This window comes from Aedes albopictus, chromosome 1, assembly GCF_035046485.1.
Source record: "Aedes albopictus strain Foshan chromosome 1, AalbF5, whole genome shotgun sequence".
Taxonomy (NCBI): Eukaryota; Metazoa; Arthropoda; class Insecta; order Diptera; family Culicidae; genus Aedes; species Aedes albopictus.
This window is the reverse complement of record NC_085136.1, coordinates 28,689,635-28,705,445: the sequence shown is the minus strand read 5'-3', so window position 1 is coordinate 28,705,445 and position 15,811 is coordinate 28,689,635. Positions and strand designations below refer to the sequence as shown.

The 15,811-nt window shown below is 39.8% G+C and overlaps 2 protein-coding genes across 2 annotated transcripts in view; one reads left to right on the top strand and one right to left on the bottom strand.

Moving 5' to 3' along the window:
• The window catches only part of LOC109428436 (protein scalloped), a 542,518-nt gene that overhangs the window by 484,775 nt on the left and 41,932 nt on the right, over positions 1 to 15,811 (bottom strand). The gene's annotated exons all lie outside the window — the stretch shown is intronic.
• LOC115270469 (uncharacterized) lies at positions 6,369 to 14,024 on the top strand. The gene is made up of 4 exons (XM_062844289.1): positions 6,369 to 8,854; positions 8,921 to 9,454; positions 9,934 to 10,247; positions 10,313 to 14,024. The coding sequence occupies exons 1-4, from the start codon at positions 8,203 to 8,205 to the stop codon at positions 10,820 to 10,822; spliced, it is 2,010 nt and encodes a 669-aa protein (XP_062700273.1). The 5' UTR covers positions 6,369 to 8,202; the 3' UTR covers positions 10,823 to 14,024.

Genomic DNA, 15,811 nt, shown 5'->3' with positions numbered 1-15,811 from the left:
CCGCTCCATTGACAAAACTGCTTGAATCACCTTCCCGTCTGCTGTGGACAATGTTGTGTTGAACCTTAACTTAGGCTAGGCTTACTACGATTTCGGTTCAGAAACAAAGACCCGTCGCATCGTCGTGAGCCAGACTTAAACTCTGAAGACTCAGCAGATTCAGTCGCCGTCGCCGTCGTCGCGCAGCAAGCGTTGAGAGTGGGTGGAACCCCCACGCACACATGGCATTGTCGTCGTCGTCGTGGTAGGGTTTGTTCTCTGCGCTCCCCACCGCATCGCATCGCGCAGTATGTAATGGAGCGAAAATTGGCACGACGACGCGGGGGGTTGCTTCGATGCCGTTTCATTATTTCATGAAACTTGAAGTTACTGCGCGCTTATTAGCGGAGGAAGTGGGCGGAGTGTAATTGTCCACCACTAGAGTGCACTGGTTTCAGCTTTTTTTTTTCTTACCGGTGGAGTCACGTGCGGTGGCGTGGTGGTGGCCATGCAAGCTGGCAGGGAGCGCATTTGTTATGACTCCGAGCAATGGGTTGAGACTTGTTTATGGTAGTAATTATCTCAAGAGTTGATATGAGTGGAGATGGTGGCGATTACATCCAATATGCTCGCGGTGGCGGTGGGTTTAAGTGAGTACTTATTCGGTTTTTGCTAGTTTGTCTGCATTAAAGTAGGCTATCCTTCTGAAAAAAATCTACAGAAATTCCTTTACATTTTTTGACACCGTACGTCAAAGAGAGACATAACTGAATCAAATTTCAACCATCTGGCAACAAAAATGACAATATCGCAAACTGAATTTGTTGTGACAATCCACCCAATGTGACCTAAGTTTGTCCCATATTCAATAGACTAGGATAAAGATCGTACACCACGAGTTTAGATAGCCTTGCATTGCGCATCGAGCAGTAACTTCGAACCGGTAAACACAACAACGTTGTTCAATCATCAAACAGTTTCAACAGTGAGTAATAATCGATTACTCATGAGTTGAAAAGTACGCAACAAATTAAGCTTCCGTTTTGCCTCCAACAAAAATTTTCAATATCGTGTCATTATCTCTTACCATTACTCAGTAATCTCGACGCCTTCTTTGTTGCTTGTGTTGTACCTCTTTTGTCCGAAAATCTCTTCTGTGTAGGCATATTTTACCCGTTCAGGGGTTTTCAAGGGGTTCCAGGAAAAGTTTTAAAGGCGTTGTTTCAAAGGGGTTCATGAACGGCCCTGAACACCCCCCCTTCCCCCCCGGGACCCCTATGAATCTCTCTGCAACGTTTCTGACACCCCTGGGACTCCCAGTAAAGCCCGTGGAACATCACTTAAACTACCTTGGTCAGATTTTCAGTAGTGTTCCATGGGAGCCCCAGGGGTGTTCCTGAAACGCCGTGAAACAATGGGAACACTTCCGAAAACCATCCGAAACTTCCAAGAAGTTTTAAGCTGAAAATCTGACAAATATGCTACAGAAAATTCAAATTCCCGACTACCGGAGTGAACCGTTGAACAATTAAGGACCAAAAACAATGAGAACGGCAAAACGACAGGAATGGCAAGCACGGAATGTACTAAAACTGCCGTTGCCGTATTTCCAACTAACAATGTGAACAAATGTGAATGCTTCCTTTTAAAATGTCTTTATTTTGATAAATCCGGGCGTTCTTCGTCGAAAGAAATACAACAGAAGCAAATTCACCTTCTGGTATTTCTCCAGGAATACCTTCTGTTCCTTTTTGGACCACCCTAATGAAACCTAATTTCCACAGCAGCACTTTGGATGTGACAGCTTGAAACTATTTATTTCAATATTATTTGGAAATATAAAAACATCGAACATTAATTTCTTTTTTAGCTTATCTCTAGTTACAATGACTTACATTTAATGGTTTTTCGTATAATTCCCCTTTAGGACAATGATTTTCTGGCGCTGGTTTCCAACAGGATCCTACAGGCGAACATCGAAATATATAAATAATTCACATTCAATTTACTTCATTTGGCTTACCTTGAGTTTCAGGAAAGTCACAAAATCTACTGCCTTCTTTCACCTTAAAAGCTATCAATTCAATAAAAAGCCTCAAACTCTGAACTGCAATTAATCTCCAGTTTGGCTCGAAATCTAATTTTCCTTTTCACTACAAAACCATTTTGTTCGTATCTTCCGTACACGCTCGCGTCAGAATACCCATTTTTTCATTGCTATCTCTGTCGCTCTTCAAGAGGCCCCATTTAAAAATACCCATTTTCAAGTTGGGCGGCCCAACTCATAAATGGGTATTTTTAAATGGAGCCTCTTGAAGAGCGACAGAGATAGCAATGAAAAAATGGGTATTCTGACGCGAGCGTGTAATTTAGTTTCTTTCTGTTTACCTTTTACTTTTTCTATCCCCCAACATAGGGTACTGCAAGCACCTGATCTAACCTCACTTTGACTGACAGTTCAGCGAGCTTGTTTACAAGGTGTTAGAATTTTTAACGAGCGGCGAAAATTAAATTTACGTTTTCCGTCCCGAAACCATTATGTTACGGAAAAATCGATTATATTCAACTCTACTAGCACAAAACCAATCGTCTAATTACCATTTTACTGAAATTGTATCGGAAAAACAGTTTTGCCGGATCTCCGCCAGAGACTAAGTCCATGTAAACAAGCTCGCTGAACTGTCAGTGCACCGCTTCGTGACGTCATCTTGCAGTATCCTATACCTGCTGACAGCTATGCTCAGCGCACGGTTCATCCATCCACTGGTGTTGTCGCGTCCGGTGTGGACCGAGTGTTGCGCCTGGTTGCGCTGTCGAAGGGTGGTACGAAGCTGTGCTAACACCTTCTGAGGTACTCGCTGAGGATCTCTTTGAAATATTTTCAGGAGTTCCTAAAAGTTATCCATCAAAAATTCCTTCTAGTGTTCAACCAGACATTGTTACGGAGATTCCTGGAGAATTTCCAGTATTTTGTAGGAATTCCTTCTGAGATCACTCGAGCACTGCCTTTCGATATTCCTCCTAGAATTCCTTCTTGGTTTGCTCAGGCATTATATCCGGGATTCTTCCAGGGGCCTCTTCTGGGGCTGCTCTACAAATTCTCTCCAAGAGTCCTCCAACAACTGCTTCCTGAATTCTTCTGGAAGTTTCTTCAAGAATTCCTCCAGAAGACCCTCCTAAGATTTGTCGTTGAATTTCTTTTCGAGATTCTTCCAAAACTACTTCCAGGATTCTCCCAGGAATTCCTTTCCTACAAAAGTTTCCTCCAGTATTACTCCCGGAATTCTTCAAGAGTTCCTCTCGTGATTTCTGTAGGTTTTCTTTCTGGGATTCCCAAGGGGGTAGACAGTATTAGCGTATTCATTATAGTTCGAAAAAAATAGTATATTATCTAACAATAAATTCAAATATCACCATCAAAACAGGTGGGGATTCCTTAAGGACTTCTTTCCGGCATTGTTGCAGGAGTTCTTTCAGGGATTTCTATAGACATTTCTTCCGGCGCCCCTTCGGGAATTTCTTTCTCGATTTCTCCAAGAACTGCTTCCGAGTTTCTTTAAGGATTGCTTCAGGAGTTCCTTCTGGGATTCCTCCAGTAATTTCTTCTGAGGTTCCTTGCGGGAATGCAGCTGAGATTACCTCAAGAATCTCAAACAATACTGCTACAAGAATTTCGACTATGATTCATTCGGAAATTTCCTCCAGGATTCCTCAAGGTATTTCCCCGTGAATTCCTTCCAGAATTTGTCGGGCAATTCCATTCGAGGTACCTTCTGGAACACTTTCCGAAATTCCTCCGGGAAATGCTACTGGAATTCCACCAAGATTTGCGACCGGAAAACCCAAGGAGTTTATTTCACCATTCTTTTTGGATTTCCCTCCGGTATTCTTCAAGAAATTATCACGCGACTCCTTCAGAGATTTCTAAGTGTTTCTCCTACGGGCCTCTAGGGGGGAGGGGGGCGTGTTAGGGGATGGCCCATGCAAAAATGCATTTGTCTTTGTGCTTCCGCAAGGTGCACATATGATTGTCAGATGCGGTCAGCAGTTCAGAAATCTGCTCCTTCTGGGATTCCAACAATAGTTCATTACGGAATTCTTCCAGGAGTTCCTAATAAGATTCCTTCAGCAGTTCCTTCCGGGATTCCTCCTGGAGTTCTTTCAGGTAATTCTCCTGGAGATCCTTTTGAGATTCCTCCCGGAGCTTCTTCCGGGATTCTTCCAGGAGTTCCATTCGGGATTTCTTCGGGAGATCCTTGTAGTATTTCTCTAAGTACTGCTCTAGTTCCTCCAGGAGTACCTTTCGGTAATTTTCCAAGAATTTTTTCTGGTATTCCTCCAGGATTGCCTTCCTAGATTCATCAAGGAGTTCCTTCCAGGATTCCTTTGGGAGTCCCTTCCGGGATTTCTCTATGAGCTGCTCTTGAAAAATGTATTGCAGAGTTTACGATGGAAATATTTAAGGAATCCCAGAAGGAACTCCTCTAAAAATCCTCGTAAGTAAAACCTGTAGAAATCGCGGAAGGAACATCTAAAGGATTCCCCAAAAGGAGCAAAATCTAATATTCCAGTGCTAACTATTCAACACATGTCTATGTTGCCATTTACAGGCTTGTTCTAAATTGCTGGTACGTCGAAACGTACTAGGAAAAACTTGAAAATTCGAAGACACAGAACATTGTTTATTTGGCAAATTGCGAGATGAAATTGTGAAAAAAAAACAAATCTTGCTCTGGTGGGATTCGAACCCACGACTTCGTGTTAGCTAGACCAGTGCTTCAACCAACCAAGCCACAGAATAGGTAACGGTTCTGCGAAATAGAAAGCCAAACTGACTCCGGTTCTTGGTGTGGACTAGGACCAGGAAGAAATTCTTGAGGAATTCCAGAACAATCTTTTGGAAAAATCGGAGAAGCTATTTATGAAGAAAGATATCCGAGTAGAAATTCAGAAGAATCTTCATGGATTTCTCTTAGGGGTCCTTCCAGCCTCTTTCTGTAGTTCGGTGAGTGAATTTCTAGGGATGTTTTTTCTTCCAGATTTACATTTTGGTGTTCTTCAAGAAGGTCATTCTGAAAATGTTTAAGAAGTTCTATCTTGGATTTGTTCAAGACTTTCTAGCATTATTCCTTCGACAGTTTTTCTAGGATATTTTCAGGAATTGCTTATGGAATACTGTGATTCCTACCAAAACTTGTTTTGGTATTCCTCAAGAAGGTCCTCCACAGAGTAATTTCTTCAGGGCTGAAGAAATTCAAGAAGTTCAAGAAGATCTGGAATTCCTTCAATAGTACATTCTGGTATTTCTCCGAAAGTTCGGTTTTGGAATCTAAGCAAGACTCACAAATTTAGAGGAATTTCAGTTCATTAGAAATCATAACAAAACAGCTAGAGACTTATCAAGAGGACCATCTGTTGGAATTTTAGAAGTAAAATTTAGAAGAATCTCAAATTTGTTCAATTAATGAAAAAAAAATCCGAACAGGATGTTTAGGAGGGAATCCAGTTGAAACTCCTAAAAGAAGTCTTTGGGGAAATTCAGAAAGATCTTCAGGAGAAATCTCAGAAGACATTTCTGGAGGGAGCCCAAAAAATGAAACTCCTAAAAAATTGCAGAAGAAACTCCAGGATGAACTTATTGAAAAAAATAGTTCGGGAGACATTTCCGGAAGAATTCCTTGAAGATTCTTAGAAGAACTTTCTGGAATTCCAAAAAATATCTGCAGGAATTCAAAAAAAAAATGCAGAATATTAAATCCTAATTACCGATTTAGAAGCATGATTTGGTTAGATTTCTCAGAGTTTTACAGGAACTGTTGGAAATTTTATTAAGGTATTTTTGGAGAAAGGTTCGAAATTTCAATGATGGACTTTCTACAGAGTTATTACACCGCTACGGGTACGATTGTCGTTCTAACTCATCTGTCGGGCTCGTGATTCGACAACTTTTTCACTGGCTGTGCAATCCCAAAAACAGATTTCTTAGATCAGTATAGTTAGAGTGAACTACTAGGTATAAACCTTGAGAAGAAAAACAATTGCTATCTAACTCGAGAAATAGTATTCAACATCATGACATTTCATTAAAAAGGAAAACATTTTTAGTTATTGCAGAACACTACGATTGAAATTTTTCGTATGTTCCTAGTCAGAAAACAAAAAGAAATATTTGTAACAATTTTTCACAGCATTCAGCTCAACTGAATGACTGAACAGAAAGCACCCCCAACCCCCAACCTGTGCAAACAGCACACTGTTGTTGTCCACTAATCCATCCCCACTCATTAAACCGGCAACGATTAAGCTCATGGCTTACTGCTTGCCTGCTCACGCCTTCTCCATCCAAAGCAAACAGAGATAGAAGAAACGCTTCTCCTCATAGGTAGTAGCTTATACTTTCTTGCAAACAGTTTCGATCGGCGCGGCGGTGGCAGTAGTGTCTATCCCCTATACTTCCCTTCCCATCAGCTCATCGACAAATTATTTACTTATACGGTGTTTATACAAGTGATAATTACACACTTAACTCGATACACAGACACGTCACAATCTACCGCGCGCTGCTCCCTTCCGCCTGTGTCGTCTGTCTCCGCTCTGTGCTTCGTCAACCCCAATGAATTGAACAACGAGCATCCATCATCAGCACACTCATACGATGCTTGCTTACTTACAACAAGTTAGTTGGGCACCTACCCACCACACATGTGCTGTGGAAGGGCGAACCGAACGAGTATGTTTCCCTTTCTTTTTGCCATTTTTCAAGTTGGTGCTGCTTATGCCAATTACGTAAAAGTGCGGTGTAACTAAAGAGTGGAGGAAGAACAACGTAGCGTCGAGTTACTATTTCATTGAAGTAAACTAAACGGCAAAAAGATATGTGCTAATTGGCACTGACAGTGTTGTCCACGTACGGAGTAGGTAGAGTGACTTTAACTTAGAGTGGCGTCAATGTCAAAATTGGAACAGCGGTCATCTGTCAAACCCATACAAATTCCTGTTCCAAACGAGCAGGAGATCTGTCAATCCTTGATGTTTTCAAAATAATGTAACTCAATTATATCACATTGTGTTATAAATGTTGTTTGATAACTCATTGTATTATAATTGGGTTTTGAGTCTTCGAGGTTTGGAAAACAATATTACAAAATTATATCAAACTAGCTGTACCCGGCAAACTTCCAAATGTCTAAGACTCAAAACTAAATTATTATACAATGTGTTATCATTCAACATTTATAACATAATGTGATATTATTGAGTTATAATATTTTGAAAACACCAAGGATGTTGAACATGATTATATCACAATTAGTTATAAATATCATAGTTTGCTAGGATTATGTTATATTTTTGTTACAATTTTCTAGTCGGGATACGACTAGGGACTCTTAATGCAAATGTTAAGGTTTCAATTCTCGTTCGTTTAGAAAGTTTATGTCGTGAAATTTTCCAATTTAATCAGCACATGAGACGAAGCTCAAGACTGAGGCACAACTTTCTATCTATGCTCCTGGGAGCTCTCTTGCAATGTGGCTCCCGTACATGGGACTATTTGACGTGTACATCAACTCTGGTCAAAACGCCTTGAATCTGTCCTAAATCTGTCTCTGATAATTCTAGAAACTTCTCTTAAACCCCTTGAATCACTATTGCCTTGAAATCTCTCTGAAATTGTTCTTGAACTTGCCTGAAGCTCCCTGATCCCACCAAAGCTCCAACCCCTGAAATGCTTTGAAACGCTTTAGAAATCCCCTCGAAACTTCCATGAAAACCCTAAATCCTCCTTAAATCCTTATGATAAACCGCATGGCATCACCTTGAAATCTTCTACCCGAGCAGGAATGAATAACTGACACATAACTGTAGCATACCAAAACAAGGTATTGGTCGGTTACCCAGGTATTGAAAATAACTTATTTTGGTATTTCGTTGGTATTGATAAATACCTTAACGAGTTATTGGTTTGGTGTTGAGCAGGGCTGACAAAAGTTATTCTCGTCATATGAAGCCGACTATGACAAAATAATCGTCGTCGTCGATTTGATTGATGCTTCATTTTGCCATTTTCGTCATGTTACATACGAGGCATGACGATAGTCCAGCAGCTACAAGTGACGACGATAACCTTAGTTTTTTCTTCGCAACATTGAATTGCCATGACTTGAATACTGAACATGTCTCGCATATCCAACATATGTCGTCACGTCGATCTTGTCGCATCGCATGCAGGTGATACAAGCGCGACGAATATCTGTCATTTCCAAATCAGTGTTTCACCCGCAGAGACGAAAAACAACAACAAAATCCGAAATCATGGCCGGAAAGAAGCGGAGCTTTACGTATTCGTCTGTAATTACGGATCTGATCAAAAAAGTGGACAATAAAGTGTACTGTGCCATCGACAGAATAAGTGGGTGTAATTATCACCAAGAAAAATATGATGTGACGAATTTTCTGCGGCATTTCCGATCACAGCACCCGGAAGAAGCTGCTATTCACGAGTTAACGAGAAAGCCTCCAGCGAAGAAAGCACGAATTGTGCCAAAGATCCCCATTCCAATAAATCGACAAATCCTGCTGGAAGCGTGCCTCAAGTTGATTGCTCTGCATCATCTTCCTTTCTCGAGTATGGAATGGGAAGGGCTGCGACTTTTGTTGGACCCGATTTCGGAAGCACTGAACATTAAAATTAACCGTCAGAACATCAAAGTGCACGTTAGTGTCGCCGCGGAGAAAATAAAACAAGCGATCAAAACGGAATTGTGCGGGAAATTAATCCATCTGGCCATTGATTCCGCTTCACGACATTCTAGGCACATACTCGGCATAAATGTGCAGTACGAGAAGCAAGGGGCGGTGGTCATACGTACACTTGGTAATTATTAAACCCATAAATTTGTCCTATCTATATATTCTCTCTCAAATTTTGCCGTATTTGTAGGAATGATCGAAGTTAAGCAGAGTCAGACCGCTAAGTTCCTCAAGGAAAGGATTCTTGAGATTCTGGAATGGTTCGAGGTCTCCATTGATCAAATTTTGTCAGTAACCACTGACAATGGAGCCAACATGATTGCAGCAGATAAAATGTTGCAGAAAGATGCTGAAATCCTCGGAATGTCCCCAGAAACCTCCTTGGAGGATGAAACGACCACCTGTGACGATAAGGAGGCCGAATTATTGGATTCACTTAGTGCAGAGTTCGAGCCTTTGCTATGCCTCACCCGGTGCGCAAGCCACACGCTTCAATTGGCTGTCGGTGATATCGTTAAAAAGAACGACCCTAACATTCGACGGATCACCGACCTTGTGAAAGAGACACGGAAAACTAAGTACACCCTATTCTTCGAGCACAAACAAGCCACCAAGGCTCCTTTCTGGTGCCCTACCAGATGGGGAAATAAATATAAGATGATAGAATCGATTGTTCAGCAAGAACAATTTTACAAAGAGTTGGGTGAAGACTACAAGGAAATTGGTAAGTTACTGGTTGGAGTCCCTGTTTTTATTAAATCATTTCATTTCGTAGTAGTAACACTAACGAACAATGGTTAGATTGAGTGGGTAACTTACTTCTAGACTAACATTTGAAAAGGGCGGAACAACCATTACAAATTCTCACTTGTTCCGTCTCTCCTGGGCGTATTTCAATATTTTATGCAAACTTTTCCCGTTAACAGATAGAGGGGAGCCAGATCTATCTGTTACTGGTAAAAGATTTCATGAATAATGGGGGATAAGCCTAGGGGGGACGGGAGAAGCAGAAATTCGCAATGGCTGTTACGTCCTTTTCAAATGTTTGTCTAGACTTGTTAAACCACATAAACCAAAATTTGACCGTCTCGCAGTTTTAGCTTAAAACAAATTCGTAAACAACAGCACCCTTCATCTCCGTTCTAAATGTTAACGTGATTTATTTAAAGTCCTATTAGTAACTAGTTAGGAATTTATTTACAGATATCACCGATGACGACTGGAAGTTCATGAAAGACTTCGTTGGAGCGTTTTCTCCTGTACATAAATTGACGATGGAGCTACAACTAAAACACGTCACACTCAGTGACTTTTACATGCATTGGTTGCAAGCAATACGATCTGTTGAGAGTAACAAGAGCAACCCGTTGTGCTTCAATTTAGCACAGGCGCTTAAAAGCCGACTGAAAAAGCTCCAGGAAAACAAACTTTTTCTTGCTGCCCTTCTCCTGGACCCACGGTTCAATTTTCCTGGATCAAACGTGTTTGCTTCAGCAGACGAAAGGGAATCTGTACAGGTAGGTTTCCATTTCTGAAAAAAATTATAGTTAGAAATAATCCAATAAATACCAATTATTTTCAGAAATTCATTCTAAACGTTTGGGACAGGATCAACAAGATTCGACAACCGACGAATGAACCCCAGCCATCAACGTCTTCAGGAGTAGCGAATAACAGCAACGCCTCGAAGGTGGATGAAATGGACGATTACATCACACAATTGTTTGGAAGCTCGGAGCCAACGGCATCGACCTCAATGGCTTCCTCATTCCAACAGCAGCTTCATCATCTTAACATCGAAAATAGGCAACCTCATCACTATGACGTGTGGAATCATTGGATCGCTAGGAAGCACAGCCACCCGGAGCTGTTTGAAGTTTCCATGGCAGTACTCTCCGGACCATCCAGTCAAGTATCGGTTGAACGATCATTTAGTGCGCTCGCACTAGTTCTATCGGATTTGCGCACAGGACTGTCGGATGAAGCCTTGGAAAACATTTTGATGATTAAACTCAACAAGGACATTTTTGAAAAGATCATACCGTCCATGTATGACTGGAAAGCTGCCTTCAATGATACATCTGAAACTTAAGAAGAAAATTGGAACATTGATATTTTTGAGCATTTGTTATGTTTTATGAATTTTATTTCCTTACTAATAAAAGTTGATCTTAAATGTGCATTTTGCAAAACGGAAGTTTCTAAATTCGTTTGTTTACTTTTAATACAGAAAGAAAGAGCTACATCTGCATCAAAGGCCTTTTTACTACTACTAGGTATTACAAATAATAAGAAAATGTTGGATAAACTGCGTCTAATTCAAACGTGAGAATGTAAGTTTTTTTTATATGAGGATCGTTTTTTCTGAGGCTGTTGCAAAACCATTTTCGGTTCAGCTGCAGCAGCCGTTATCGTCAAATGGTTGGTCAAACATTGTGGTGCAAACGACCAACTCGCTCCGATTTACGAAATCAAACATAGCACAAGCCCAACGCCGCTAGTACAAAGGATCAACTATTTGACCAAAAAGAAAACAGTGATCAAACATCTGCTTTGACTCGATCAAATTTGCATTAGTGTCAAACAGATGTTTACTCATTAGTTCATTGATTGTTAAATATTTGACCCCGTGTGCTCGTGGCCTAAGAGAGTTGATCGATTAAGTGGCCAGGTTTGACCAACCATTTCATTAGTGTGTAGGTACCCTAGGGTAAGCTTACGCTCAATTTTATAATTGGGACAGATTTGGATTGGCAAATGGTTTTGACTTGGTATTGTTACAAATCGTTGCATTTAAGTTTATGTAAACCAGTAGCGAATCTTGCGTTATTGCGCATTTCCCGTTCCACTGGACCCTTTTTGCAGTTGGCATAAGTGAAGAATCGTGAATAAAACTGCAGTTTTGCATCGAATCGTGCGGGTTTCTTCTGCGTACTTATGCATTACAAGAAGATGAATAAGTGCGTAGAAGGCACCGACGTGATTTGACGTAAAACCACGGTTTTATTCACGATTCCGCACTTATACTAACTGCGAAAGGGGTCCAGTGGAGTGGGAAATGCGTAATTCAATGACATATACTTATAGGAACGTATTTTTTACGCTTAGTTCAACTAGCTTAGACTGACTTTGCTGGTACGCTGCAGAAGTGCAGAATACCTATTGATCACTTTGGTTTGAGTAAATTGATTTGTTTACCTTGCAACTCTGCCTGCTAATGCTTATTATCTATCAGAGGAGAATGGATAATGATTCATGTGACAGGGAAGTAAATAACTGCAAATTTGCAGACTGCATATGGTTGTCAAAATACGCGTATCTGTGAAGTATATGCAACAGCGAGTTGAATTTAATGTGTGCCAAACCACTGGCAGTGACTGCTTTTTTGGACTCTTTTTCACTATAACTCATCAAATTGACTTAAATTTTTATGAACGATTAGATATTGAACGTATGTATCTAACTGCGTACACAAAATTGATTCTAAATTGACTAAGATATAGTGGAAAACTGACTAGAATGTTCCAGTTCCCTAAAAAACTTATTTCACTAAAATTCTATAGTAAATTTTACTAGAGGATTTGAAAAGTCGCAAAAGGATAAAAATCGTTACTTGAATTACGTACTAGGAATAGCTTGAGCATAGTGAGCAGGGTCATAAGGAAGTCGAAAAGAGAAACATGCAAAAAGTGTAAAATGCAAAGAAAATGTATATGCAATACTACAAATGATTACTGCTATTACCGTTATCAGAGTATTTCCTGAACTGTCTTGGCTTCATTTATCTTCACCCAAGCTCCGTCAAATTACTTTTCAACACTTTCAGGTCGTTTAGATAAATTTAAAATAAATTTCTTGATGGACAGTAGTCAGGATCGGAAGTACGCTTCATCGCTCCATGTCTGAGAGGCGAATGTCACTTTTTTACGAATGCTCTTCTTTTGTTATGTGAATTGTTTCTCATGGCCTACTGACTTCATTCCTGTATGGCTATACAAATCCTGAAAATTTTCGGTTCCAACGCACGTGTTCACCCGTATGATTTGCTGTTAATGGCATATAGGGAATCGCCAAATATACTATATTAACAATATAGGTCACTTCGTGTTTTCACATACAACGACATGGAGACGCCGTTTACGAATGATTACAGCACCACCTGTTGTCAGAAAAAGTCAATAATTGTATTTTGATCATTTTTTGTTTACCGTGTAAGGTGACATTTCTGAAAAAAGATGTTAGGGGTGCCAAAGTTTTCTGTTCCAAAAAATCGATTAATAAATAATCGATTTACAATATACACAAACAAAATAATGTTGCGCATTTAGTTCACCACTGGACGGCGCACTCAGTCTTTTTAAGTGCGAAAACGTTAATAAAAGTCTTTATAAGTGCTAAAACGTTAATGCATCAAATCCAGTTGATATCTTCAGCGCACTATTTCTTTGATTTATGCTGAATAAGTGCTCTGAACACACCGAGTTAATTTGTTTCAATCGCGCACTTTAATTTACGTTTTCACATTCATGAAAACTCGTGCGATAGTCCAGTGGTAAACTAAATGCGCTATATTTCATAAGATGACATCTACGAATACATCTGTAGAAGAATTTGAATGCTTCCTCATTAACGCCACCGAAATCGTTTCACTTCGAAATTTAAAATTTTCACTTATATTTTGCGCTGGTGGATACTATTTTTCTTTAACAAAGGCTTTTAATATCATCTTTCTTAATGTCCATGTTGACATACATACATCGGATTGGATAGCTTACAAAAATACGGAAGATCACCAACCAAATGCACGTCAAATTTCTTGTGGGAGAGTGCAAGACATTGAATCCAAGGGTGCACAAGCTAATGGACAGATGCACGAAATTTCAACGTTTGAGTGCTTATAAAAAATGAGCTCCGGGACCGGACCTGAGAATAGAACCCGTCAGATTTAATTTCGATTAATTTTGTTGTTCTTCCGAAGTGAACTGTGAGTTTATTCGAATACTGGTTGTTAATTCCGGACTAATCGGTTTCCTTTGTTGTTGAATGTGTGATAATTGTGTTGTCAAAGATTGAAAATTTACACGATCGTCGCGAAATCCTTCAAAGCTCATTATTTTTAAATATACAGTCATGGGTTTGTGGGTGAACTTCAGTTAGTAAAAATATTCTAACAAATTCACCTGCTGCAGAGTGATAATCCTCCATAAATTTAGTCAGGCATTCCTTCAGATGTTCCTTCTGAATTCCTTCTGATTTTCCAACGGAAGTTCCTTCTCAGTTTGCTCTTTTCTGTAGCTAACCGGAAAAATCCGTTGTTGTTTATCCGTTGCTAACCGTCGTTAATCGCGTCTAACTGCACCCGCGGCTCAATTCGCAGCGGTTAGTAACGGTTAGGCACGGATGTATACGGATTTTCCGATTAGAAAAGGATATGTTATTCCCCTTGGTTTCCTTCTAGTTTTTTTTTCTGAGATTCATTCAGAAGCTCTTTGTAAAATTCCTCCAGGAGTGCCTTCAGAGATTGATTTAAAGTTTTTTTTTCTTAAATTTCTCCAGAGGTTCCTTCGAGGATCTCCCAGGAGTTCCTACTGAAATTACTCCAGCAGTTTCTTCTGATGTTCCTTCAAGAATTAATTCTAGGAATCCTCAAGAATTCTCTTCTAGGATCCGTCAAGAAGTTCCTCATAGGATTTTCTTATAGAAGTTTCTTGGAGTTTTTTCTTGGATTCCTGCAGAAGCTCAGCTCCTTCAATGATTCCCTCAGCAGTTTTTTTTACGAATACCTCCGGGAGTTCTTCTGGAATTCCTCCAAAATTTTCCAAGAACAACCAGAAGTTGTTTTAATGATTTATCCAAGAGTTCCTTAAAAAACCTCCATCTGGGAATTTCAACCGGGATTTCTACGAGTATTCCTCCAAAAGTTCCTTGTGGAAATCACTCCGTCCTTTTAGGATTTCCACCGAGTCTTCTGGGATTTTTCAAGGAATTTCTTTTGAAATTTCGTAGAATTTCCGAAGTGACTTTGTAAATCTCCAACGCGATTTTATACGCGATAATATTTTTGAGGGATCTTTCCAGGATTCCTTCAGAAGTTCCCTTTTTGAAGTATCAGAAATCCTCCAGGAATTATTTTCGTGATTCCTTCCGAGACTTCTATAAATTTGGAATGTTTTCAGAAGTACTTTTTTCCTAGATTCCCAGAAGAAATAAGTGAATACTAGATTTGTAGTAATAAGTTGGTTTTTTGTATGGTGAGATGCTAAACTCTCCTTTTCTGCATTGAAACGGTGCAAACTCATGGGTATTATAGGATACTGCAAGATGACGTCACGAAGCCGTGCAATGACAGTTCACCGAGCTTGTTTACATGGACTTAGTCTCTGGCGGAGTTCCGGCAAAACTGTTTTTCAATACAATTTCAGTGAAACGGTAATTAGACGATTGGTTTTGTACTAGTGGAGTTGAATATAATCGATATTTCCGTATCATAATGTTTTCGGGGCGGAAAACATAAATTTAAATTTCGCCGGACGTTAAAAATTCTAGCACCTTGTAAACAAGCTCGCTGAACTGTCAAACAAAGTGAGGTTAGATCAGGTGCTTGCAGTACTCTATAGATAGTAGAGTAACAGTTTACTCTACTATCTATAATGGGTATTATGATTCTTAGCCTATTTTGATGCTGCTTGAGCGAAACTTTGGGGAAATATGTTGTTGGAGTTGCATTAAATGAGAATACAACAACACAGTTACCCAAAGTTTTGCTCAAACAGCATCAAATCACACAAGCAGTCATAAAACCCTTGTTTTTTGTTATCATTATTGCAGTTAAACGGTAACTGCAGTAACGGAGAATTTACTTTCTCATTATACAAATCATTATACTACAAAGTACTTCACTGATTGCGTTTTATTCATGGAGATATGTAATCCCAGATTAAAAAAAAATGTTGGAGGAACGCTGGAACGCTTTCCCTGAGCAATTCCGGAGGAGTTCCTAAACAAACTCCAGAATAATTTCTAGGAGGAATCCCCCAAGAGCTTCAGGAGGAATCTTGGAGAAAAAAAAATCCAGGGTGCA